At 62.9% G+C, this 25,446-nt stretch overlaps 1 protein-coding gene across 6 annotated transcripts in view; it reads right to left on the bottom strand.

The window, feature by feature from the left end:
• Window positions 1–6: 6 nt before the first annotated feature.
• VAV2 (vav guanine nucleotide exchange factor 2) overlaps window positions 7–25,446 on the bottom strand; it is a 146,221-nt gene continuing 120,781 nt past the window's right edge. For 5 of the 6 annotated variants that reach the window (XM_059410386.1, XM_059410388.1, XM_059410387.1 and 2 more), the window contains 17 exons: window positions 25,299–25,367; window positions 23,552–23,638; window positions 21,611–21,696; window positions 20,880–21,012; window positions 18,683–18,792; window positions 17,674–17,775; window positions 17,162–17,250; window positions 14,736–14,752; window positions 13,908–13,929; window positions 12,820–12,947; window positions 11,627–11,701; window positions 10,471–10,523; window positions 9,227–9,343; window positions 7,959–8,046; window positions 6,852–6,975; window positions 4,859–5,013; window positions 7–962 (listed from right to left, as the gene is read on the bottom strand). In XM_059410386.1, coding sequence (XP_059266369.1) covers window positions 915–962; window positions 4,859–5,013; window positions 6,852–6,975; window positions 7,959–8,046; window positions 9,227–9,343; window positions 10,471–10,523; window positions 11,627–11,701; window positions 12,820–12,947; window positions 13,908–13,929; window positions 14,736–14,752; window positions 17,162–17,250; window positions 17,674–17,775; window positions 18,683–18,792; window positions 20,880–21,012; window positions 21,611–21,696; window positions 23,552–23,638; window positions 25,299–25,367 — 1,503 coding nt within the window. In that variant the 3' untranslated portion in view covers window positions 7–914. Of the gene's footprint in view, window positions 963–4,858; window positions 5,014–5,928; window positions 6,016–6,851; window positions 6,976–7,958; window positions 8,047–9,226; window positions 9,344–10,470; window positions 10,524–11,626; window positions 11,702–12,819; window positions 12,948–13,907; window positions 13,930–14,735; window positions 14,753–17,161; window positions 17,251–17,673; window positions 17,776–18,682; window positions 18,793–20,879; window positions 21,013–21,610; window positions 21,697–23,551; window positions 23,639–25,298; window positions 25,368–25,446 lie in introns of all 6 variants that reach the window. The other variant, XM_059410390.1, reaches the window with a different exon arrangement.

The following is a 25,446-nucleotide window of genomic DNA, read 5'->3' as shown; positions in this document are numbered from 1 at the left end:
CTGACTGGGAGCTGACTGGGAGCAGACTGGGAGCTGACTGGGAGCAGACTGGGAGCAGACTGGGAGCTGACTGGGACCTGACTGGGAGCTGACTGGGAGCTGACTGGGAGCAGACTGGGAGCTGACTGGGAGCTGACTGGGAGCAGACTGGGAGCTGACTGGGAGCAGACTGGGAGCAGACTGGGAGCTGACTGGGAGCAGGGGTGGCAACTTCGTCGTTCGCTAAGGCTCCCTCCGGAGAGGGGGACCTGCCCTGGGTACTCTCTGCACACCCCAAGTGCAGAGTGCCCGGAGGGGGTCCAGGGGCCCGCACAGTCCCCCTAGCAATGCTCTCTTCTCCTACGCCCAAGCGCGGCTGGGGCTGAGCTGGGGCCGGGCAGGGGCTGTAGCAAACGGCTTGGCTCTGGCCCCTTCTGACTCTCTAGGCCCAAAGCTTCCCCCGGGAGCAGCAGGAAGGAGGCAGGCTGAGCGTCACAGCTGAGCAGGAGGGGCTGGGGGAGGTCCCCTCTGCCGTCCCAGGCCTCCCTGGGCCGGCACCTACTGTTCAAACCTAGGCTGCTGAATGCCGTCGCAACAGGACAGGGGCAAGAAGAGCTCTGGCCTCAGCTGTCATCCAGAGCCCGGCTCAGAATGCCGCTGGTGCTCCCTCTCCTTAGCGCTCTGGTGGTGGCAGCCACGGCAGGGCTGGCCCGACTCGCCTCTATGTACAAGTAGCGTACCCAGGACAGGCCCCTGATGGCAGGTGGACAGCAGGCCGGTTCCCATTTAGGATTCTGAACACCCTCCCCATCCCTACAGACTGTTGAGGACTGGAAGGTTGGCGGGCATGTCCCCTCTGCATCACGGGGCTAGAGACAGACTTCAGAGCTGGACTCTCACGAGAAAACCCACGAGTCCGATCCATGCTGTCACCGTCACTGGATGCCCTCCTCCTCCACGTACGTCGAAGGAAACCAGCCAATCTGAAAAAGATGGCAAGATCACATGAGAGTGTGTGTGCGCCCGGGGTGTTGGGAGAGGGCCGGCGGGGGTTCGTGGAAATGGGGGAACCTGCAAAGGGCTGGTGTTCTAAGCCGAGAAGCCTGGTGGAGCTGCGGCCCAGGGGTAGGGGTGACCCCAAATGCACCAGCCCCGAGCAGTTTAAGGTGACCAGAAAAAAATTCAGGCCTCCCTGGAGGAAAGTTACATCATCCCAAGTCTCAGTGGTGTTTTCTACACAAGCTCATCATTCAGTCAGGACAGAGTGACGGGAACTAAGAGAAAACACAGTTGACAGCAGCCAGTCCACAGGTCGTTCCGGGATAGGAGTCATCAGTCAGGAAATGTAAGTAACTGTGGCACCCATGTTCCAGAAAGCCCAGGATAAAGCATAAAAACATACCAGAGAACTGAAACCAGAAACCACAGAGCAACAGAAATCCTAAAGTGGAAAATAGGACTGAAATTTGGAACCCAATAGGGTTTAGTAACAGATTAGACCAAGAGGAAGAGAGTATCGGTGAACCGGAAGATGGGCTGGTGGAAAGCAGCTAGATGGGAAATAAGGGAACGGGTGGAAAACACGCCAGAGAAGGTCAATAACGTCTGGGCGAGATGAAAGGGCGTGGCACCCGTGGGAATACAGCCCTGAAGGAGAGGCGGGAAAACAGAGCAGGTACACGGCTGGGAGAAACGCCCAGAACTGACGAAGGACATCAAGCCAGAGAGTTAAAAACCTCAACAAATGTCAACAAATGTCAGAGTGAATACAGAGAAAACAACACCCAGGCACATTATAGTAAAACTAATAAATACCAGACCTTTTTTTTTTTTTTTTAAATATAACCCCCCACTGGGGAGTAATATCAAAATTTCCTGCAGAAAAGCAATACTGAGAAGTTGGCTGGCTCTTGGGGCACCTGGGTGGCTCAGTCCATTAAGCATCAAACTCTTAATTTTGCCACAGGTCATGATCTCAGGGTCGTGGGATCGAGCCCCGAGTCGGGCTCTGTGCTAGGCGTGGAGCCTGCTTGAAAGTCTCTCTCTCTCTCAATCTCTCTCTCTGTCTCTCTCTCCTGCTCTCCCTCTGTCCCTCTCTGCCCTTAAAAAAAAAGTTGGCTGGCTCTTTACAGAAATGATGGAACCGGGGACAATGGAATGATATTACCAAACTGCTAAAAGAAAATGCTTGCTAGCCTCAAATTTATCCCCTAAAGAGTACTATTTGAAAATGAGCTCAACATGATTCCTCACGAAAAGGAAGCAGGTCCCCCTGGAGGGATGACCGACCCCCCAGGGGATGACCAAGAGAAGGGAAGGCTGTTCCCTTACAGTCGGATGCCACCTAAAAAGTGTTAAAGAAACAATGGCTGGAAAAATCAACCATGATACGAACAACTAATGAGACAAAATTCACCAATGAATGATAAGAATAAAACTCATAGGTGAAAGTTAGATGCGGAACAGGATATTTAATAGTATCTAAGTATTAATTACCCTGGAAGTTACTAATTAATTAAGTAACTTCACAGTGGGGGAACTCGGCAGATTATCACCTTAACCAAATGATCAAAATTAATGTCACAATAATAGGACAAACTGACGTCATATGCCTCTGGATAAGACACTACAGTACTGAAAAGGATAGAACATATGTACTGTGTTCCTACTGGAAATACATAATAATCAACCTAATCACAAAGAAATATCAAACCTAAATGGAGGAAAACTCTACAGAAATGACTGGCCTGTACTCTTCAAAAACGTCAAAGTCATGTAAGACCCAAAAAGTCTGAGGATTGTTGTAGAACAAAGAGAGTTGAGGGCCACATTCATTTAAGGTGGACGTGACACAGTTGGGACACTTGCTGACATCTGAATATGGACCGTGGATTAGATAATCATATTCTGTCAAAGGGGAATGTTTTTGATCATAGGATAATGAAGTATTTAGGGGCTGTGGGGAAAGGGTAGGACTTCTGCAATTTACTACTGAACGGTTAGAAGAAAGGTAGCAGAGAGGGAGGGAACACAAGTGATAAAGCAAATGTGCAAACCACTCTTAATTGCTAAATCTGGGCGTGCAGAGCTCTTTGTGCTACAGCAGCTTCTCTTTAGGCTTAAAACTGTGTCAACATACGTTACAAACATTTTATAATGAGAACATAAAAAGAAAAAATGAAATAAAGAGGTGTTCAGCTCCAACAAAAACTAAGAATTTATTAGTAGCAGATTCACACTCAAAAAACAACAACAACATACCTAGAAGAGGGAATTTCAGGCAGCAGGAACATGGTTTTGGATGGAAATACAAGAAAGCAGGAAGGAATGGGGGAGCCCTGGAGAAGGCAAATATGTAGCAACTCTAAGCAAACACTAACTGCTTAAAACAAAAATAATGTCTCACGGGGCTGAGAAATACAAAGAATTAAGATACATGACAACAGCTGCATGAAAGTCGGGAGGAACACAAGTACAGTCAAAAGCTGTACAGTCTCTGTGTCATCTGGGAAGTACTAAATGTACTAATTTAAAATGGCTCTCAGAAGTCAGAGTGCACACTCTAATGCCAAGAGTAACTACCTAAATAATAGGAAAAGAATGTGTGACTCATAGACCCGCCAAGGGGCCAGGAAGTAGAACAGCAAACAAAACAAAACGAAAAACTGACTAATTCATAAGTAGGCAAGAAAAGAGGAGAAAGAAGAAATGGATGTGACAAATAGAAAATAAACAGAAAGATGACGGCTTTAACTCTCAGCAGCTCGGTAATTACATTAAGTATAAACGGGCTACATGCCCATTAAAAGGCAGAGACCGTGAGATCAGACTAGCTCTCAAATTCTGTTTTAAGGTAACATTTTATCTTACATCTACCTTAAACATAAGAATACAAAAAAGCTGGAAGTAACACAAGAGACACTGAGGTCTGCCACACACAGCATTAACTTCCCCCACAAAAGTCGGCTTGTTCTAATAGCATAGTAGCCTTTAAAGCAAGAAAAACTGCCACAGCCAAAAAGAAACACTTCAAAACAGGGTCAAAGCAACAGGACTATCTACACCAGCAGGCTCTAAACCAGCAGTTCTGAGTCACCTGGGAAACTGGAAACTAAGGGCCACTTTGACAGCCAGTGGTTCAGCCCTTCAGGTCAGCTGCCTAAGACTCGGTGGCCTCACACTGCTGAAGGGCTATGGGGTGGAAAACAGATCTGACCCCAGGCCTCCAAAGGGCAGCCAACATGCTAGGAGGAGGCAAACAGGATCCCGTCACCTGGCAACAGAATGGTGGGCGATGGGGACCAAGGCAGGTGGACCTTCCACAGCCCAGCGTGCCTGCCTGCGGGCAGCACGGCCCCAGGGATAGCTGCACATTCCCAACTCTGCCCCACGTGGGGCTCCAGTGCCCAGCTGGGTGAGTGCTGACAGAGCCAGGTCAAAGCCAGGGCATCCAGACAGGGCTCAGCAATAGGGAGCCATGGTGTGTTGCAGGGTCACAGGGTGGACAGGGAACAGAGAGTCCTCAGGAAGAGCAGGGCAGGTGGGAACACGGTGTGCCCCTCCCATCTCCCCAGGGTGCAAGCGAGGCCAGTGAGTTCTCCTGGGCCCCGCTCGCATCCCGCGGTCTCTCGGCGGCACTGGGGGCTTGGTACGCACGAGTGACGTGAGCACTGCATGTGACGCACTCCCCCTGCCACAGAAGACCCCGGGGCGGGACTGAGCACAGATACGGTGTCAGATGGGTCTGGGTCCAGCTCCGACGGGGACAGCCCGGGTCTGCGGCTCAGAGGCTGTGGGCACGGTGCTGGGGCAGGAGCGCGGGGATGCCTGCCTGCCCGAACCCGGCCCGGGCTGAGCCAGGCCACTCTGCCCCACTCACCCGTCCGTTGGCCTCGCCCTTCCACCAGCCCTGGTCTCCGCCAATGCGGCTGTAGATCTTCACCACGTCGCCCTCCCGCAGCGAGAGCTCCCGCATGTCCCGGGCAGCGAAGTTGTACCTGGCCACGGCCGTGCCGATGACACGGGGTGTGAACACTGTTGGGGGAGATGAGCAGGGTCACACAGCGGGCGGCGGGGCCAAGCCTGGACCCCTGGTGCCTGGCCCTCTGCCCACAAAAAGGTTCTGATGGCACAGACTGCATTCCAGTTCCACCCAGACCGACAGGCAACGGCCTCTTGGAGCCTCCCGTGACGGCACCCGGGGCAGGTGCCGGCCACAGTGGGGGCCGTCGCAGCCCAGTACGATCACGGGATCGGAGCAGAGGCTCGTGTTCTGACCACGACAACTCTCGCAGGGCCTCCCCCTGCATGCCTCTGCACGGGTGTCACCCTGCCAGCGGTCAGCCGAGTGACCGCTGCCCAGCTCCCAGCCTGAGCTCTGATGGAGCCCCTGAAGCCAGACCCCAGGGTCCCAGGGCCCGACTTCCAGATCCCCGAGCCAAACTGGACACCTCGCTAGAGCAGCTCAGTGGGGGACCCAGGAGTCCTGTGAGCAGAGGACGACGTCTGTGACGGAAGGGACGCACACAGCGGCTGGGGAGAGGCTCTGACTCGGGCAGCGGAGGCCGAGCAGTCGGGGCTGACTGGGACCCCGTCCCCCTGCCTCCAGGGCCCGCCCAGGGAAGCCCGCCCGATCTGCGCCCGCCTTCACCCCGAAGGTGGCCGCCCAGCTACTTGCCGCTACCAGAGGCAGAGCTCTCACAAGTGGGGGGGGGACAGCGGCTGCCAAGCTGGGGAGCGGCCGTGGGGGGCGCGAGCCTGAGAGGGGGTGGCGCGAGGGGGGCGTGCCCAGCCTGACCGTGACCGCCGCCCTGCCCCCGGGGCCAGCCCTTCCCTTCCCCGGCCCTGGCCCCTCGGCCCCGCCCCGGGCCGGCTGCGGGCAGCTGCGGGCGGGGGCTGCGGGCCGGCGGGCGGCGGGCCGGCCCCCCGCGCCCCGAGCACCAGCGGTACCTGACCAGAAAGGAGCGGAGGAGCCCTGAGAAGCAAAGCTGAGGCCCTGAGGACTGAGAAAAGAAAAGTTGTAGGAGGCGCAGGAAGCTGCAAAGAGGCGAGAAAGGCCGTGAGAGCCCGTGCGCCCGGGTGCGAGCAGGTGGGGGCGGGGCGCGGGGCGGGGCGCGAGCAGGCGGGGGCGGGGCGCGGGGCGGGGCGCGGGGCGGGGGCGGGGCGGCCTGACAGCCTGGGAGCAGCCCCTCCCTCCGCCTCTCTGGGCCCGTTCCCTGGAGCATCTGGACCTCCTCCCGGCGGGTGGGCGGCCTCCAGGGTCTCAGAAACTACTCCTCCAAGGAGCCGGCCCAGCGCACACCGGTGCTTGCTGGAGGTCACGGTTCCTCGCCTGCCCTGCTCTGCCCCACTGCTGGGGCCGGGGGCTGGTGCGGCGGACAGTCATGGGCTGGACTTCCGACACTCTAGGCTCGCCCTGCCTCTAGCTCCAGGTGGGTCTGGAGCGAGGTGTGCTCCTGTCCTGGGAGGTGAGCCTGGCCCGCGGACCAGCTCCGGCTCCCTCAAGGTGAGGGCCTCGGGGGGCTGGGGTGCACAGGGAGGACCGAAGGACAGACGGGACCTGCCCCGCTCTCTGCCTGTGTTGACTCTGCGCACGGGTGCCAAGCCCCCGAGCCCGGAGCGGCCGCCAAGAGCCCACACTCCCCACCCGTCCTGTGGACCAACCGGGACACCCCGGCTCAGGAGGGTCCCTGTGATGGGCTGGGGGGCCTGAGCCACTGCTCCCAGGGTGGGGAATGGGCAGGGGCTCCTGGCGTCAGTCCCCCAGAAAGCGTTCCTCAAGCTCAGGGATGTAGTGAAAGCCAGGGCCGTGGGAAAAGGGCGAACCGGTCGCATCCGGGTGAACGCTGGCGTGCCAGGAGTGCAGGCATTACCTGGGGACCGGCTGGAGGCCCTGGAGGCCGCGCGCTCCTTGGACTTATAGGGGTACTTGAGCGTGGTGTCCAGCTGCTTGAAGCTCTCCTTCAGTGAGTGGCACTGATAGTACTCCACCAGCTCCTGCGGGACATATGTGCTCACTGCTGCTGTCACCGCCTCCAGGAAGTCCTCCCAGTCCTCCGGGAAGTCCTGGCTTCCCTCTCCTGCCTCAGTTTCACTTGGTACTCGTCCTCTCTGCCCAGCACCCAGCCAGGGTGGGTGATCCGTATCTCAAAGACCACCGAGCCGGCGTTTCTCTCCAGCTGCCGCTCAAGGAAAGTCAGGGGTGATGGCCAGGACCAGTACTCAGAGGCTCGGTGCCGCTCTCTGATGGAGAAGCCCGAAACCCCACGCGTCCGACAGCAGGGAAGGGTTCCCAGAAAGAACAGCAGGTGCAGGTGACCGAAGGCCGTGTGGCTACCAGCCTGGGGAGGAGAGGGTTGTGCCAACAGCAAAGTCTATCGCCTTGAAAAGCAGGCGGACAGCTCAGTATGGCCAACGGTTCTGTTCGAAAGCCTGGCAAAAACCATACCTAAGCTACTCTTCAAGGTCGGGAGGACTCACCCTGGAAGGTTCACACTGGGTTTTAGGGGGTGGGAGACCGTGGAAACGTATTACTTTGTGCTTTTCTGCGGCCACAGCGGGCCATCTAAGGGCTCAGGGGCTCGAGTCGGATCTTCTCGGTCCACGGGATGCTCGCAATTTAGAAAACGCACAATAGGTCTCACTTTAAAATCACGTTAAGGTGGCCTGTGCCTGCCTTCTGGCTGGAGAAGGGGGCGGTGGGGGAGCAGGCCGGGCCCTCCCCTCACTGTGCACCCCAGGGAAGCCAGGAGTCCCGACGCGGGGACCGTCCCGAGGCCCGAAACTGTCCCAAGGAGCCTCCAGATGCATTTCCCTGGTCTTCCCCAGCGACGCAGAAGCCCCTCGGGCCCTGGTGCTCCCTGAGGGCGGCCTGCTGGGAGCACAGTGCAGGAAGCTGCTCCTCCTTGCTCTGGTGTGGAGGGACCCGGGCCCTGCCCTCACCCCGAGGACCAGGCCATGGGAGCCACAGGACCACATACCAAGAGGTTTTCAAACTTCTTCGCTTCCGTGATGTGGACCCAGCTGTCCTTCTCCACCACCTTGATGTGCTTCACCTCGTCATGGAACCTGGTAAAGGGTCCGGGCCGCCGAGTCACCACTCGGGCCAAGCCCCCGCCTGCCAGGGCTGCCCCCGCCACCTTCACCTCCTGGGCTGGCGTCCTCCGTCCAAATGTGACCTTCAGAAAAGCCTCCTCATGCCCCTCCTCCCCTAATGCCACGCTAGCCCTCGCCGCGGCTACCAAAGCCAGACAGACCTCGCCAGGGAAGGGAACAAGCCAGAACCCACTGAGACTCTAGATGCGGAAATCTCAGTAAGCCCCGGCGAACTGACTCTCTGCCCTGTGCACGCCTACATAAACCCAGTATTAAGAAGGAGTCTAGGGGTGCCTGGGTGGCTCAGTGGGTTGAGCCTCTGCCTTCAGCTCAGGTCATGATCTCAGGGTCCTGGGATCGAGCCCCGCATCGAGCTCTCTGCTCAGCAGGGAGCCTGCTTCTCCCTCTCTCTCTCTGCCTCCCTGCCTACTTGTGATCTCCGTCAAAAAAATAAATAAAAACTTAAAAAAAAAAAAACTTCCCAAATGACTTAAAAAAAAAAAAAAGGAGTCTACACCGCACCCAGTGGGCCACTCCGCAAGGCTGGTTTAACAACTGGAAATCCACTAATGGAACCAACAACCAGCAAATATTCCCACGCCAGCTGGCCAGTGGCTCCTCCTGGGCGGGGGTTATGGCTGACCACCCAGTTTCTCCGGGACTTAAAGTCAGCGGGGGCAGGGGGTGCTCACCCCACCCCCAGCTCCTGGACGGCTCTCCGCCCCACAAGGCAGCCCTGCAGGCCAGGCTCCCAGCAGGTGCCGCATGAACTCCTATCAGGTGAGGGACGTCTCTGCCACTTCATGGCTGGGTGCCAGCCTGCTGCCCGCACCACGGACCGGCCCCACAGCCCGCACTCCGCTGCCATGTCCCTAAGCTCTCAGGAAATCCCTGCCCCACTCTGGCACTGCACTTGGCTGGGCTCTGCAACCTAGAGAGCCGCGGCACCAGGCCCACCGAGGCTTCGGGCAGGGTGGTCACACGTGTCCCGGGCCTGCGACCCTGTGCAGACCCACTGGCATGCTTTCATCTCCAAAGTGTCCTGCTTCAGGCAACGAAGTCCACGGCCACCCCAAGCCCATGGGGGCATGGGCTCGTGGTTCAGAGTGGCCCTGGGGAAGGGGTCTCCCTGCCCCCCCGGGCCACCACGTACTTGATACTGATGGCGAAGCGCTCCGCCTCGGCCGGCCGCTCCCTGATCAGGTAGGTCCCGCTGGCGTGCGACTTGAGCAGGTTGTCCGTCTGCTGCCTCTCCATGTTACCCGCAAACCTAGCAGGGGGACGAGGCCAGGTGTTAATGGGGCGCCTCCTGGAAGACACCCAGGCCTCTGCGACATGCTGACCTGCACCGGGAGCCATGGGGGGAGGAGGAAGCTGAGCCCCTGAAGGGGGGGCGAGGTCCCTGGCCTCAGCCTGGCCCTGCGAGCGAATCTGGAAAAGCTGGTCCTAACAACACACACGGGTGTGGGGCTCTGACTTCCGCTGCTACATGCGGGAGTCCGCGCTCTTCTCCGTTACCGGGTCGGACAGACTGATGGACTGCTGCCTCACTGACGGGCAGCCCAGCCCAGACACAGTCAGGCGAACACCACCGCCCCCTCCCAAACCCCTCCATGGGCACCACAGCCGGGCTGACTGGGGACTCGGAGCACAACACGCAGCTGGGCTGGAACCCGCACCGGGAGGCGAACTTGTCTGTCACTCTCTCCCATGCGTGTCACAGGCCAGTCCTGTCCCTGGACCCCAGACGGGAGTGCGGGGCGCATGGCACCAGGGGGATGGACTGCGGCATGTTGGGCTTGGAGGGGGCGGCCAGGCGAGGGGTGGAGCAGGCCGGGAACCCGAGGTGCGGCTGTCACACCCCTGGGCATGGGGTGAGCCCCCAGATGGAAACCCTGAGGCCAGACACCCCCGGGGAAGGGGTTAACCACACCTGAGCTGCCCGTGGCTCCGTGGCCATGCAGGGCACGGAGCACAGGCAGTCATGACCACCTAGGCCGGTCCCTCGTCCAAGACCGTGGGGGACAGGCAGGCCGAGCCGTAAAAACCGGTCCCCCGAGCCGACCTGTTCTGTGCCTCGCCCCCAGAACGCCGCCCGTCAGGCTCTCGTTAACCAAGCGCTCAGGTTCCCTTCGAGCTGCCCCACGCAGATGTGCACGATTTCACGTTTGGCCGCACTTTCCTATATTTTCTATGATGAAGCTCACGTACAAAATAATGGGGGGGCTTCACTCTCCCACGATAACCCGATGACCTGTTTCCACGATGGGGAAAACCTGCCTCCCCGGGGCCCCGGTCATAGGTCCAGCCAAGGCTCAGCCCTCCCCGGACACAAGCGTGGGGCAGCCCACTCGGCCTGCTCGCGGGCTCACGGGACCACCGTGACCCCCCACTCACCAGGGGTAGGCGCTATAGTCGATGTCGCGGGATGGTGGCCGGCTGACGGGCGGCTGCGGGAGACAAAGTTCAGGTTAACGTCCCCCGGGGGGCCTGCCCCGAGTGGGGCCGGGGTGGGCACGTCATGATCGAGGACCTGACCCTCGGGCCCAGCACGGGCTGCCGTGGTGTCTGTGGACTTCGCCCCAGAGCCCTGGTGATCCCGGGGGTTTGATGGACTCTGCAGCGACCAAAGGCTAGGGCACGGGTCCCCGCAGAGACGGGAGCATGAACTACAGCGACAGTTCTGTGCCACAGACGGATTCACGGCCCCAGGGCTGGTGTCCTCTTGTGGGCAGCGGCCTGTCTTCCAGAAGGCGGGCCACACGCTGGCCCAGCAGCCTTGAGACCCCACACCGTGCCCTCACCAGCCAGAGCCCCCAACCCTGGCCTCCCCTCACTGTGCCACAGGCCAGGCAAGGCCTCGTGGACTGCCTGGCCCCTCCCACCCCATGCACCATGTGGGGAAACTGAGGCCCAGGGCAGGGACCACCTGCTCTGTGGTCCGGTCCCCTTGACACGGGCAGACGGGGCCAGAGGCTGGCGGGGCCTAGAGGGTGTCCCAGGGCTCCCGTGGTGTCCCCTACCCCCTCCTGCTCCCTCTGGAGACATTTCCCTCTGGCACTTTTAAATGCCCTTTTTAGAGGGTGGTGGGGTGATTCCGTGATTCGCGACTGACGGCTTGACGCCTTTTGTAACAGGAAGATTCGCTCCACACTACTCAGACGAAAGGCCTTTTTTCCAAACATGCTGAAGCCTAGCTCTGAATCCTAATGTCTGGGGGTGCTCTCCCCTGTAAGTTTCCCCTGTCTGTAAGGCCCGAAGACTGAGTCCCTAAAATTTGAAGAAAGGCAACATTTTTGGTCTTCTGACCATTACAACTGCTGCAGAAATGCCCAATTTTGTGTTTCTAAAGCCATGAAAAATGCAGCACCCCACTAGCTGAGCCCTTCAGGCCGACGGCAGCCCCTGCCCCTCAGCCCCCCCAGTCCCCAGCTCTGGGGCCAGCTCATGACGGCCACCTGGCAAGGATGTGCTGAACAAGCCCAGATGGCCCCGGGGGACCCCTCGGCCTCCCGGCCACGTGCTGCAGAAGCTTCTGTGGGGAAGTGCTCACCCTTCCGTCCACGGGGCAGGGCTTCACGGATGAGCTAGGAAAGTAGCCCGACTTCCTGGTTTGCACCAGCCGACCCTGGAAGGAGACAGCCGATGGGGGCCAGGCCAGGCCAGCGGGAGCGCGTGGGGCGGGCACAGCCGTGCGGCTCAGCTCACTCTAAGGACGGGGTGAGGGCAGGTCCTAAGACGCGCACGTGCCGGCAGCACCCCTGCTGCGGCCTCAGCTGCCCTCCTGACCGCCGGGCCGGAAGGCTGGGGGCGTCTCCACTTCACAGAGGAGAACACTGAGGCCCAGAGAAGTCCTTGAGAGACGCTCGGAGCTGGGGCTAGAGCCCCGCCCCCGCTGCCCTCCAGGCCTCGCAGGGACAGCTTCTCCAACGGGAGGGGTGCGCCCACGGGGGCGGGGGGTGGGTAGAGGCCGGGGAGGGTCTGCAGGGGCGGGGCTCGGCCTCTGCTCCCCCCACCCCTCCCCAAGTCCTCCCAGCAGCTCCGCTTCGGCCTCCCCCGTGCACGCCGGCAAAACCTCTCTGCAAGGCCACCCAGGACCGAAGGCTCTGGGGACGTGTGAGCCGGGTGCCAGGCCACGGGGGTCAGCGTGGGACACAGGACCGCAGACCCTCCTCCCTCAACAAACTCATCAGGAAGCAGGTGGTGACAAAGGACTGTCACAAAGCAAGTGACCGCAGTCACGGCCACGGCAACACCAACAAATATTCGCTCTAAACAGGTCTCCGTCCCTCGGGTCGGCCAGGCTGGGCCGAGCGCCCCGAGCTCCCGTGGCACCACGCGGACCCCCGTGGGTCTCGGGGGCCGGGGAGGTGGCGCAGGAGGGCTCTGCCTCTGAGGGCCTGTTCACAGAACAGGGTCGTGGCTCCGAGCGGTCACCAACCCAGACACGACCTGTGTCCACGGCTGTCTCGGCTCCCCCACGTGGCACCTCCTGGGGGGAAGGCGGTGGGTCTCCCCCCACCCCACCCCGGGGCCGGCATGAGGCCTGACCGCCCCGTCGCCGCAGGAGACCCACGGCAGGGGATGCTGCGCTCCGCCCCCCGTGAAAGCAGACACCCCGAGGAACACAGGGCTGGGGACCCCCGGACTCCTGCCCGGGAGGGAACGCAGGTCTTGCCGACAGCCTGCCTCCCTCCCCCGCGCGTGGCCTCCTCCCCAGCCCCGCCCTGGGGCCCCGGGACCCACCTCCCACCACTGAGACTCAGGGTCGCCTCTCAGCAGCTCAATCACATCGCCCGTCTGGAAGGTCAGCACCGGCTTCCCCGGGGGAGCTGGGTTGCCGTGGTAATTCTGCACGGCCACCATCTTGGGACCTGCGGGCACAGGGCGACATGGGGCCTGCGTTCGGTGACTCAGTGCTGGGGGCAGCCCGCCCGCCACTGACCTCAGCCCCGGAGGGCTCCTGGGTGAGGGACCCTACGTTCTTCCCGTGAGACTCCAGGTCCCCTTGGTAACTGTCGCAAGGAAACCGTGGGACTAACGGATTCGGGGCCTGTTACGGCGGCGGCCACTTACTTCAAGTGGCACTTGCCGTGCTTCCCTAGCCCCCGTCCCAATCTGCAACTGAGTCGGTGTTTTGAGCAAGACACGGGGTGCCCCTGAAGGCAGAGACAGGGGGCCAGAGCGAGCGAGGCCCAGGGGCTGGCTAAGGCCACCCACAGCTGGCTGGGGTGGCTCCGGAGCTGAAATGGGGGTCCTGGCTGGGCGCTCCTGGCCCGAGTCCCGCTCTGACCCTGCCGGCCGCGTGTGGGCCCGTCTGCAGGCCGGTCTCGACACGGGCGTCCCCCGGCCACAGCGTGGCTCTGTGGCTCTGGTTTTGCTTCCTGATGTTCGGGCCACGGGGCCCGGCTTAGGCTGCGGCTCGGTCGGTGATGCCTTCCACCCTCGACAGCCAGAAGCCACGCTCCAGGCACATGGTGCAAAGCAGGGGCACGAGGATGTGGGGAGACGAGCAAAGGGACAGCAGCGGCCTCTGTGTGGCCCACCCTGCGGGGGGGGGGGTCTGACTGAAGCCCTGAAGCCCCCCTCACAGAAGGACCTGCAGGGGGTCTGACTGAAGCCTCCCCAGAAGGACCCTGACCCTCCCCATGCTGGGCAGTCGTCAGACAGCGCGACAGCCCCCAGGGACGTGGCCGCAGAGAGAGCACGCTCCCTGGCAGCCTGGAGCCCAGAAGGCCGGCTGAGGCTGGGAGGTCACAGTGGCCCAGGCCTGAACCCCAGAGTGACCGTGGACCTGGACAGCAGCTGAGAGGGGCCGAGTCCCACAGACTCACCAGGTCCTGCTCCGGAGGCGTCCTGTGAGGGTAAGGACAGACCACAGTGATCAGGGAGGGCTGCCCCGGTGCTGACACCCCCTGTCCGCCGCCTGCCCCCACCCCCCGAGAAAGAAAGGTCGTGGCAGGAACAGGGGGAGGAGAGGGACCCATCGCAGACTCCCACGGGCAGCTGTGACACGGCCTCACTCTGGGACAGCCCCTCCCCCATTCTTACCTCCACCCTCCACCCTGGTGCCCCTCCGTTGTCCTGGGACATGCATCCATTACCATAAACTCCCACCTCCTCCAAGAAGGCTGCCCTGACTACGCCAGCCCTGGGAGGTGTCCATGCTCTGAGCCTGGGGCTTGTCCTCTGTCTGGGACACGTCCTGCTGCCTGCACGCAAATGCTAGCTCCTCCCTCCTCCCTGAGGGCATGTTTGTACCACACGCCAGCCTCCGCAAACACCCTGTAAGTGCTGGTTACTTTGACTGAACCCCCAGTGGGGATGTCTGCCCTACGTCAGCCCTCAGAGGGCTCTCGGCCCCATCAGGGTGGGGGCCGGTGGGTGGACGGCTGTCACAGAGCTGGGTACCCACAAGCCCGGGGCAAGCGAACAGGTGGGCAGCCGGGCCAAGGTGACGCGGTCAGGGCCTCCTGTGACACGGGGACCCACTTCTACTGAGGGCCGTGAAGGAAACCGAAGGCCCCAGGTGAGCACCAGAGGCCCGCGTGCCAGCAAGGGCGGCCGCGGGCCCGGAGAGATCAGGAACAATAGAGTGTCTCTGGCTCGGGGACACAGGGTTGCGCGGGGTCAGAGTGGCGGGAGCCGTGCGGAGGACTCACCAGGTCTGCAGGGGAACCTGAAAAGGAAGCATGTGAGGCGTCACCACCAAGGTCCCGAGCTGGGGGGCCCCACCCACAGGCGCCCGGCCGGCGACCAGGAGCGTCTCTCCTTTCTGCCTGCACGTTCGGGGCACGGGCTGTCGGGGCTCCCGGGGAACACAGACGGGCAAACGGGCTTCCTGCCTGGGCCAACTCCGCTCGGATGGTGGCAGGTGCCAGAAATCCCCGGGGGGAGGTGGGCTCAAAGGCCAGCCTGCCAAACCTGATGAGGGACACCTGCCCCAGGCAGGTGACGAAAGGCGTCAGGACACACACCACCCGTCTACCAGCTCCCGGACACGGATGTCCCCAAGGTTCTTCCTGCCTGCCTTGGGGTGCCCCTGGGGAGGAAGAGGCACCCGCTTGGCCCAGCCATCCAACCTGCGGGGCCGCCACTGCACCTCCGGACAAAGCAAGGACCCCAAGGGCTAACGCGCGTGGCTCATGTGACCATAACACCATGCGACACGGTGGCAGACGGCTTTCGACAGACGGTTTCTGACAGCCCCTACGGCCCCGGGGGCACTGGGTGGAGAGAGGCAGCGCTACAGAGGGCAGCAGCAAGCTTCCCGGGGAGAGGCTGTCTGGGGGGCAGCGCCGTTCTGGGACCGCCCGGCTCTGGCGGCAACGGTTAAAGCCGACTTGCTGTGGGTCACAGGCACGGCCCGGAGCCCGAGCCCAGCACGGACGGGGAGAGTGCTGGACGAGCACGGAACTTTCTAGAACAAAACCAGGTGCCCACCGCGGTCTTTTAATGACGTGAGAGGATGCCCAAGAAAACTTCAGCTTAAAAAAGATACGAAATTGCCCGAAAGTGTAGGCGCGACGAAAAACACGCGAGCGTGAGAACAGACTGGGTGGGGGAGGGGCGCGCCGGAGACCAGCGGTCCCGGCTGGTGGGGGGTGCGTGGACGATCGGCTCCTTCGCTCTTCTCTATGTGTCCCCAACTCTCTGTGGGAAATGAGTGTTTTTAATCCTCAGGAGACGAAAAACCCAAAAGGTTCATTCCGCAACAGAAAACTTGAAATACATCACAACGCCACATTTGGTTATTTTCTTATAAGTTTGGGGGTGCTGTTTATTTTCTCCTTTATTCAATTTCTTCTCTTTTTGTCCCCAAATTTTCGGTAAGTAATTATGTTACCTTTAGGATGAGGGAAAAAAAGCCAAAAAGGAACAGTCCCGTCGCCCGTGTGAGGGAACGCGGCCACCAGAGGGCAGTATTGGCGGGCAAAGCTGAAAAGCCGCATTCGTGCCCATGGGCTCTGGCCGGGATTTCCAGCCCAGAGGAGGTCCCTGGCGCAGAGGGGGCTGCGTCAGGCCAGCGGCCGCAGGAGGGGGTTTGCCTGACCTGTCGGACCCCCCTCCCAGTTGGGGCGCCGGGCCAGGGGTCACGGTAAATGAAGAAGGGACAAAATTGTCTCTTCTGCGGGCAGTGTGTGGGGCCGAGCGGGCCGGACTCTCGTCCATCCGCCTGCAGGCAGCTGACCCTGTCTCCGAGGGCAGCTCCCCCGAGCATGGACACAGGGCAATGGACTGTCCCAGGGGCCTGTGGGAGGATCAGGGGTGCCCACGTGAACTGTGGGGGGCAGAGCTGACCCTCGGCAGGTACCCCGGCTCCCAGGCTCACACCGCAGTGTCCCCACCCGATCCAGCCAGCCCTGCCTGGGGCGGCTTCGAAACCTTCAGAACCGTCTCGGGCTTTCTGGCTGCCCGTCCAGCTGTTGCAGGCCGGGCGCTCCCCCAGAGGCCTCCCCCACAGAGGAGCCCGGGCAGCCTGGATGTCAGTCGGGCAGGCTCAGGTCACCTCCCCTCCCCGAGCCTCAGCTTTCCCCTGACACGCAGGCACGAACAGCACAGGAGCCCTGTAGGTGCGTGTGTGCGTATGTGCATGCCCACGTGGGCACACTGACGTGGCCGCAGCCGTAGCTCAGCAAGGCCAGACCCATCTGGGTGCAGGAGAACCAGGGGTAAGGAACAGTCACAACTGGCATGGCTCTGTGATCAGAAACCACGCAACTGCCATGCCCGTTCCGTGCCCGTCTGGGGTGGAGGCTCTACACGTTTAAAACCGGAACGGGGCCGGTGCAAGAGGCAGAGAGAAGCGCGGGAGCCCCCGGTGAGGAGGGAGCGCTGCGGCACGGAACGCCCACTGGTGGGACCCCCTGGTGCTGGGTGAGCTGGGGCAGGTGTCCTCCCCTCTCTGGGCCCTGGTCTTTCTCGTCGGGCCCCTGCGCTGTGGGGTGTCGGTGGTGGGACAGGAGAATGCGCGAAGAAAGCCAGGCCAGGAGCAAAGCACAGGGGCAGCTGTGAACCAGGGGACCCACAGCTCGGGGCGGGTCAGCCCGGGGCTCGCGTGCGGGAGGCCGGCAGGGGAAATACTCACTGATCTTACAGGGGGGCGTCACTTCCAGACACTCCTTGTGTGCCCCGACCCCACACCTGGTGCACAGGTAGCCCTGGTAGAAGGTGCCCCTACGGGGGGGTGGGGGGAAGACAAGAGCACGACTCTGAGCCAAGGGCGTGGCCCAAAGACCACCAGGCCCACCTCACCATCTGCCCCACGGATTGCCCGACCCTCGAAGCCCTGGTCCCGAGACCCTCGCCCTCCTGGGGGCCCGGTGCCGGCTCCCCTCCGGGACCTCTGCTGGCCTTGCCAGGCTGCTGTGCACAGCAGGACGGGGGCACCGCGGGGACAGCCCCCTCCTTTCCGAGCTGGATCCAAACACCCAAGGGCCCGGATGGTCAGACACTGAAGGGAGCCTCCCCAGCCCCTCTGGGCCCAGCACAGGGCTGGCCTGTGGGGCGGAGGGGCAGGGCCAGGGGGACACAGGGCAGACACAGCACCAGGCTCCCTGAGGGCGGGCAGGTAGGGGCTGGGCCAGAGGGCCGCCTCACCTGAGAAACATTCTACAGGCTTTGCAGTTGGTGGTCTTGTCAAACGTGTACATCTGGAAGCTGTGGTGGTTGGCATTGGCTTTGTCTGGCTTGATGTTGGACCTGACCGGAGCAAAGAGGCCGGGACGCCCTGAGCGACATGGAGCTGGGGCGGACCTGGGGGCCAGCCAGGCTCAGGGGCAGGCCGGGCCAGACGTCAGGAGGCCAGGCCTCAGGCTGGACCTGCCCCGACAGCCCCGGCAGAACAAGAGTCTGGGTGGGGGCTCGCGGGCGTGCCGTGCAGGCACGTGCTCCTTCGGGGAGGACGGTGAGGGTTTCTGGCAGACGGGTCGCTACTCAGCCACGTGCCCTTAGGGATCTCACCGTGCGCAAGCCTGAGATGTAAAATCTGAACAGGCTTAGCTCAGGGTGAGCCGGGCTTTAGGAGACATGCGCAGCTGCCCGGTGTTCCTCCCCTCTGAACACACCCGCGGCCAGACGGCGCGAGAGCTGGATGCACGGAAGGTGACAAAGACAGGCCAGACGGAGACGCAGAACCCGAGGGTGCTTCCCAGGGTGGGGGGCGCTCCTGCACAGGGGCCCCCGGCCTGCCTGACCCCAGGACCCACTCTGGCCTCAGCGGCCGGTGTGTCTGGGGACCCCAACGATCCCTTCTCTGTTGGATGTACGGGGGCTCCTTCTAGATTTTGTGGGAAGAGCCCTGTGCCTTCACAAAACAGTGACCATCCCGCCGCCCGTAAGGCGTGGGGGACGTGGGTCACCCGGCGTCCAGCGGTGCCGCAGCCACCCCTGCCCCTCACTTCCTAGCTGGCCTGCCGTGCCAGGCTCCGCCTCAGGACCGCAGGGGTCCCAGGGGAGGGGCGCCGGCCCCGGGCAAATTGAAAAGCAGCGAAGGTGCTACGGAGGTGAGCCCGGGTCTCGGGGTGACACGACCCGTCTCGGTCCCGGGCGTCTGAAACCGGCCCGGCCCGCGGGGGTGCCAGGGCGGCCACGTCGCTCGCGCACTCACATGGCCATCTCGAACTGCTCCATCCACTTCCGCTTCATGTCCTCCGTCTTGCAGAAGAACTGGAAGCCCTGCTTTCCTTGCAAGTGAATGAGGTAGAAGCCGTAGGACCACTGCGGGAGAAGGGGCAGGCTCACAGCTGGCCTGCGGGGGCACGCGGACGCACGCGCACCTGTGTACCAGGCCCTCGGCCCACCCTGATGTGCACACGCGTGTACGGGACACTCGTGCCCGCGCATGCACGTGCAGGTGTTTACTGCGTGTACCAGGTACTCTTGCCTGTGAGTGCACACGTGTGTGCATGTGTGTGTACCAGGCACTTGTGCACACCCAGGCGTGCACACATGTGTACCGGGCACTCGTGCCCGCGCCTGCCCATATGTGAGCGTGTGCATGTACACACGTGTGCACACCCTCTAACGAGATGTCGTGGAGGCCGCTCCCACCCGCTCCAAGCTGTGCCCTCCGCTGAACTCTGTGGGCTCAGCAGGCCGGTCTGCGGGTCCCCAGGGAGCCTGTGCTCAGAGCCGCGCGGGCCCTTCCGCCACCTCGGTGCACCCGCTTTCAGTTCCCAACTGGGAGCCTGAGACACTCCCTGCTCTGAAGGGAAACGACCCCGAAACCAGGGTGGGGAGCGCCTGTGCCGGAGCTGGCCGTGGCTCCCTGGACCGCCCGCCAGGCCCGGCCGCCTCCAGAGGCGTTCGAAGGGGCCTGGGAAGAAGAGCCTGGAAAGTCTGAGCCGCTGGCGTTGGAGAAGATGGAAGGCGAACAGAAGGAGGGGGGAGAGGGGGGAGGGGAGGGGAGGGGAGAGGGGGGAGGGGAGGGCAGGGGAGGGGAGGAGAGCAGGGGAGGTGGCCCTCCTGTCTACCCCCTGCGATGGCAGGAATGCACAGCCGCGTCCTGATGAGGGCACAGGGCACAGGATGAAGGAAGGAGAAAGCCAGGAGCCTGGCCCTGCGCGGGCCCAGCCGGGGTCCCCACGGCCGTTCAGGCTCGGAAAGGAAGGGCTGGCGGGGCCCTGAGGGGGTGAAGGCCGAGGAGGAGGACCCAGGCGCTTACCATTTTCCCGTGAGACTAGGAGGCATGAGGAGAGAGAGGAAAAGGGGAGACACATCATTAAGTCTCAGCCTGGCCCAGGGTCAGGGGCCACAGCCCAGGAGCAGCCACCGCCAGGGGCAAAGGCTCCGCCTCCCCGAGGAGAGGGGCCCGGGGCCGAGACCCAGGAGGGACTGTGCCTGTGGCCCCAAGCCTCAGGAGGGGTTTCGGACGTCCGAATGTCTGAACTGTCCATCAGGAGGGTGGGGTTGAGTGGGTCGCCCCCGACAGCCCTTCCAGGTGGAACCTGCATTCTGTGTTGCGAGCTCTGAGGTCCAGAGTCTGGGATTTTTAGCACACTGGCTCCTGGCCCCCAGATCTAGCAAGGGATGTGCACAGCAGGTGTTCAAGCCCTGGGGCACAGTGGCCTCTGCTCAAGCAGGACTAAACCAGAGGGGGAGGCAGCCGCACCCAGCATCCCTGGTCCCACCTCCCAGAGTCAGGGCGGCACTCTGCAGCACCTGCCTGTCGCCCCCGCCCCGCCCCCCCCCACCCCCCGCCCCTGACCCCACCACCAGCAGTCGCAGCCCCGCCCCCACCCCAAGAGCCACTGCCCGCCCATTCCTAGCAGCCATGGCCCCGCCCCCAACAGCCTTGGACAACCCCCCCCACCAGGCTGGACATGGAGCGGAACACCCCACAGTCAGCCCTGCCCAAGTCCCCACCCAAAGAAGGCTGCTTCCGGCAGGGGCCAATGTGGGCTGCGTCAGACGGCCCCAGTGTAAACCCTGGCTCTCCAGAGCCACCCTGCAGCCCCTCCCCCATCCCATGATGCCCACCCCAGGCCACAGTCAAAGACACAGGAGGGGGTGGCACAGAGCCGGGTGCTGTCAACAGAAGGCACAGTGACGAGAGGGTGACAGAAGGAAGGCGGCCCCTTCACTGCGCAGAGCCACCAAGTCGGGGTCAGTGCTGACCTCCACTCCGGCTGCCCCTGCTCTCGCAGCCGCCCCCGCAGCCGCCCCGAGACAGCTCCCTCGGCCCCGCAGGCCCCACCGGCCCCCGCAGCCGCCCCGCGACAGCTCCCTCGGCCCCGCAGGCCCCGCCGGCCCCCGCAGCCGCCCCGCGACAGCTCCCCCTCCCCCGCAGCCGCCCCAGGGCCCACCTTCTTGACGTCCTTGTTGTTCGTGGGGTCGTCCGTCATCTTGTGGAAGAGCAGCTCGATGACCTCCTTCAGCTCGTAGCTGTAGCCTCTCCTCTTGCAGACGATGACCACCTTGTCGAACAGGAACAAGTACCTGGCCCAGCGGGGCGGCCAGGCGGCCGTCAGCCTGGCTCAGCTGCCTCCTCTGAGCCCCCAGCAGGTCTCAGCCGCTCCCTACGCCTCCTCCAGGAAGCCCCCCTTGGCTTCCCACCCCCATGGCTCAAGGTTCATATGGGCTCTTCAGGCCTCCATGCTCCACCCCCCAGTGCATGGGATCCCCAGAGGGACAGGCCCCCTACCTCCCGTGGCCCCTGCCACAGCCCCAGGCCTTGCGCAGAGCAGGTGCACGTGAAGGGCTCTGGACAAGCGGGGCCACGCTGGCTCCTGCGGAGCCTTCGCCATCACCTGCCTGGGCAGTCCCTCGCAGGCATGCGGCCGCTCTGCCTCTGGCCGCCCCGGGGGAGCCTGGGAGCTCACAGGCCAGGGCTCTGGCTGCCCTCTAGCCCAGCCCAGGGCCACGGACAAGGCAACCGCTGGCGGACGTGGTGGGGATGGTGTCGAGGAGCAGGGAGGAAGCGCGTGAGGCAGAAGCACACGGGGCTGGGCGGACAGGCAGCTCTCTCCGCAGGAAAGGCTGCTCCCAGGCCGCTGGGGAGCGGGGCCCGCCTGCAGCCCGGGGCCAGCCCGCTCACCTGTCTTGCTTGGTGTGGTTCACGATGGAGCGGACCTTCAGCTCCCCGTCGATCTTCGGCCTCCCATACTCCTCCAGCTTCACTTGCTGGAAAGAAAGGGCCCGGCGGTCAGCCCCAGCACCCCAGTGGGGTCCCACCTGCCCCGCACCTCCGCAGAGAGGAAGGGTGGCAGCCCAGGGCCCCTCCAGGTGCGCTGCCCGTGGACGCAGATGGCAGAACCAGGTGACGCGAGCCAGCGGTTGCTGGCTGGGGTGCAGGTTGGGGCGGGAGAGGCCGGTGGGGACGGGGACGGGCCCTGCCCCAGCCGTGCTGCGGGAACAAGGAGCGATTGACAGCCTGGGTCATGGCAACAGGCCGCCCTTGTGTGGAGCCCAGAGCCGGGCCCCAGTAAGAAGGGCCAGACGCCCAACCCTGGGAAGCCAAGCCGAGGAGAACAAACGGAGCCTATCAGAGGGAGGGCGGCTTCTAGTCCAAACCCCCTCTGGTCTGCCGGGATGCCCCACTGGCTTGTCTCTCCCCTCTGCTCTGACTCAGAGAAGGCGCGTCTTGACGCATGCCCTGCATGGCTTGCAAAGAAACCGCCTGTCGGGACAGGAGAGGAAAGAAGGGAATGTTCCAGCACACTGACGGGGAGGGGCCGTGGTGCCATGACGGGCGGTTCTCAGCGGATGTCTGGGTTTTCTGAATTTTGCAGGAGCCGCCGGGCCGAGGCTGAGAGCAGCACAGCTCCGGGGTCACACACGGTGGGGTGAGCCCCCTGCCCAGCTGTCTGCCTCCGGGCCCCTGCTCCGTCTCCTCTGCCTGCCCAAGGTGGGCTCGGCAGACACCCGCGGGCTGAGCGTGCACCCTGCCCCCAGGACCCGTCCGCACCTGCTCGCCGCCACTGTGTTCTTTTTGTTATTTAAAGGACACGATGACTCACATCTAGAAACTTCAAGAACACCAAGACTTGCGTCGTGTACCCCTTAGAAAGCATCAAGGATCCCCGGGGAAAACATGGCAGCCCCGGACCCCGCGGGGGCTAAGGCCACAGCCAGGGTGCTGGGGCACCTCTATCCTTCCCTCCTTTACACATGGGCATTTCTAGCTCTTCCTAGAAAGACAGGACACTGGGATCACATCGTAATGCTGTTTGCCCAAGCTTCCGTGTCGATGTGCCCCGGACACATCGACACACCCAGACTCTGCCAGTTCAGGGGGCCAGGCAGGGAGAGGGTCGGGGGCAAACCCAGCGGGCTCCGCCGGGTGACTCTGTACTCAGGCGATGCTCGGGGAGGTCTGGGATCCCCGAGGGTGGGGTGCACACACAGGGGTGCTCAGTCCCTGCAGGGCACGGCACAAACCCCACAACAGAGCGCGGCCCGGCTGCAGAGGTCAGCGGTGTCGGGGTGCGGAAAGCCGACACACCCGGCAGACCTGAGACCTTGCCGCAGGCTGGCAGAGAAGCAAGAGTCTGCTTTCTGGGACGACCCAGCTCCTCTTCCTGGCAGGTCACAGTGGCTCGCCCGATGCCCCAAGGCTGAGCTTCTGATGAACCAGGCTGGGGAGAGGTGGTGGGAGGCCTCAGCCCTGACTAATGAAGGGAGGGGGAGGGGAGGAGCCGAGGGCCGCTCGGGGACAGAGCAGCCTAACCTTCCCCACTGTCCCTCCTGGGGACAGCGGAGCTCCGGGCGGGCAAGGAGCCTCAGGGTCCCCCAGGAGCCACAACCTTGTGTCCTCAGTCCAGGCCAGGGAGGGCGGGAGGGTCAGCACCATTCCTCCCCCAGCACCTGCCCCTCGGCGAGAGGCCACCTCTGTGCGTGGCTGCGCCTGCTTCCCCGACCGGGACAGAGAGCATAGGGTCCCCACCGGCTTATTTAATACGGAGATCGTGGAAGTTACTTCTGAAACGTGCTGTGGGGCCCTAATTAGCCTCCACTCTGGAGAATCGGCCACACTTACCAGGTTTTCTATAGAACTCTGGAACTCGCTGATTTTCTTCAGGGTCTCCTTGTCCCGCTTCACTTCGTTTATGTACATCGCTAAGTCCTGAAAGCAACGGAGGCGGGGGGGGGGTCAGCGGGCCGACCCCCACCCCCAGCCCCACGGTCGGGGCACTGCCACCAGCCACCGCAGCGGCAGGCCTTCGAACCCCCACCTGACACACCGGCAAACTAAGACCGGGAACCGACACACAGGCTGCGTGTCCAGGGGTGAGAGCCAAGCCCCCGCTTCCTGGAACGGCTTCCCTCCGCCCGGCCGCTCGACCTCCCCCAGCTCGGACTAGAAGAAAACAGCACCTCAACCTGAGCAGCTTCTCGGCTCGGGGGGGGGGGGGCGGGGGAACGGGCACCTGGCAGGCCCCGAACTCCCATGGAGCCGCGCAGACCTGGGTGACCCCGGGGTCTAGCTCTGGCCGTCCACGCGCCGCTGCCCTCCTGCCGGCCACCAGGGGGCGGTGCCCGCAGCAACCAGGGCGGCCAGCACCAGCCTGGGGGCTACGGGACCCAAGCCCTTACGGAGAATCTAGTGGGAGGCACTGACCCTCCAGCAGGGCAAGCTGCCTCGGGCCGAATCCCTGAGCCGGGCGGGGGTGGAGCCAGTTCTAGCCTCGCCTCAGCACCTCCTGCCATTCCTACAAGGAGCGCCCGGTGGGGCAGCCTGAGGCAGAAACGTTCCCAGATGGGCCTGGCTCGACAGTAATGCCAGGGTTAGGTTAGGGGATAGGGTCGAAGCCACAGAGGGAGGTGGACCCCTGCCCTCTGGAAGGAGCTCACCCACGAGGGTACAGAGGTCAGCATTCCCCCGGGAGGTGCCGGGGACATGGTCGTCCCCCTGCCCAGCAGCAGCACGGAGGGGACCTACCCTTGCTGGGCATTGTGCTTGGCTGGGGACACAGGTGACCATGATCAGGGAGTAAAGAGCATAGAGGGGCGATGGCATTGTCCTGGCACAGCCACCCCCGAGGCGGAGACACACCTCCTGGGAAAGGTCACCTTGCAAAGACCGAGAGTGTGCAGGACACGGCCAGGTGACAGGGAGGAGGTCCAGCCCGAGCCCACAGAGACAGGAGAGGGTGGGGCACATACAGGAGTGTGGGGGTGGCCGAGCCTCCCTGGGATTGAGGGCATGCATGGCAAACACAGCTGCACAGCCAGGCACGTGGGAAGCCTTAGCCCGACTCGGCGGCAGTGGGGGAGCCACAGAAGGCTTTAGAGCAAGGGGGGGGGCACCCACAAAGCTCTCTTTCCAGGGACTTATCTGCACAGTGGCTGGCAATGACACAGTGGGGCGGGGTGAGGAGGGCATTTCAGAAGCAAGAGCCATAGGCCGGGGCAGTGGGCAGCAGGGGGCCAGACGGCCCAGACTGAGTCCAGTGCCTGGGACCAGGCAAGAGCCGTGGTGGGCGGTCAGGACAGCAGGAGGAAGGGGCGCCCGGGGAAGTCGCCACAGGTCGGGGAGGTCAGGGACCTAGATGTGTGGGGCGAGTGCCTGAAGCCCCCACCGCCCACCTTCTCTGCCCTGGGGCAGCTCCCACCCCTCCCTGCCCCCCCGCCCCCCGCCGCCCCGCTCCTGCTTTCTTCCCAGGAAAAGCGTAATCTGTGGTTACAGAACGAGGCTTGTCAGCGAGTCCCGTTCCGGTCAAAGCCCCACACTGGGTGGGTGAAGCCCCGCGCCGGCCTGGACCTCCCTGCCTCAGTTTACCTACCTGCATGGCCTCCAGCGCTTCTCTGAGCTGCTGCCTCTCGGGCCGATCGGCGGAGTGGCTCAGAAGTTCCTGCAGGGGCGAGAGAGATGTCCAGGACGTGATGCAGACATGCTGCCCTCCGCCCCTGATCCCCCCACCTTCCAGGCAC

The sequence above is a fragment of the Mustela nigripes genome, chromosome 9 (assembly GCF_022355385.1).
Source record: "Mustela nigripes isolate SB6536 chromosome 9, MUSNIG.SB6536, whole genome shotgun sequence".
Classification (NCBI taxonomy): Eukaryota; Metazoa; Chordata; class Mammalia; order Carnivora; family Mustelidae; genus Mustela; species Mustela nigripes.
Note: the sequence above shows the minus strand (reverse complement) of the source record. Positions and strands in the feature narration are given on the sequence as shown.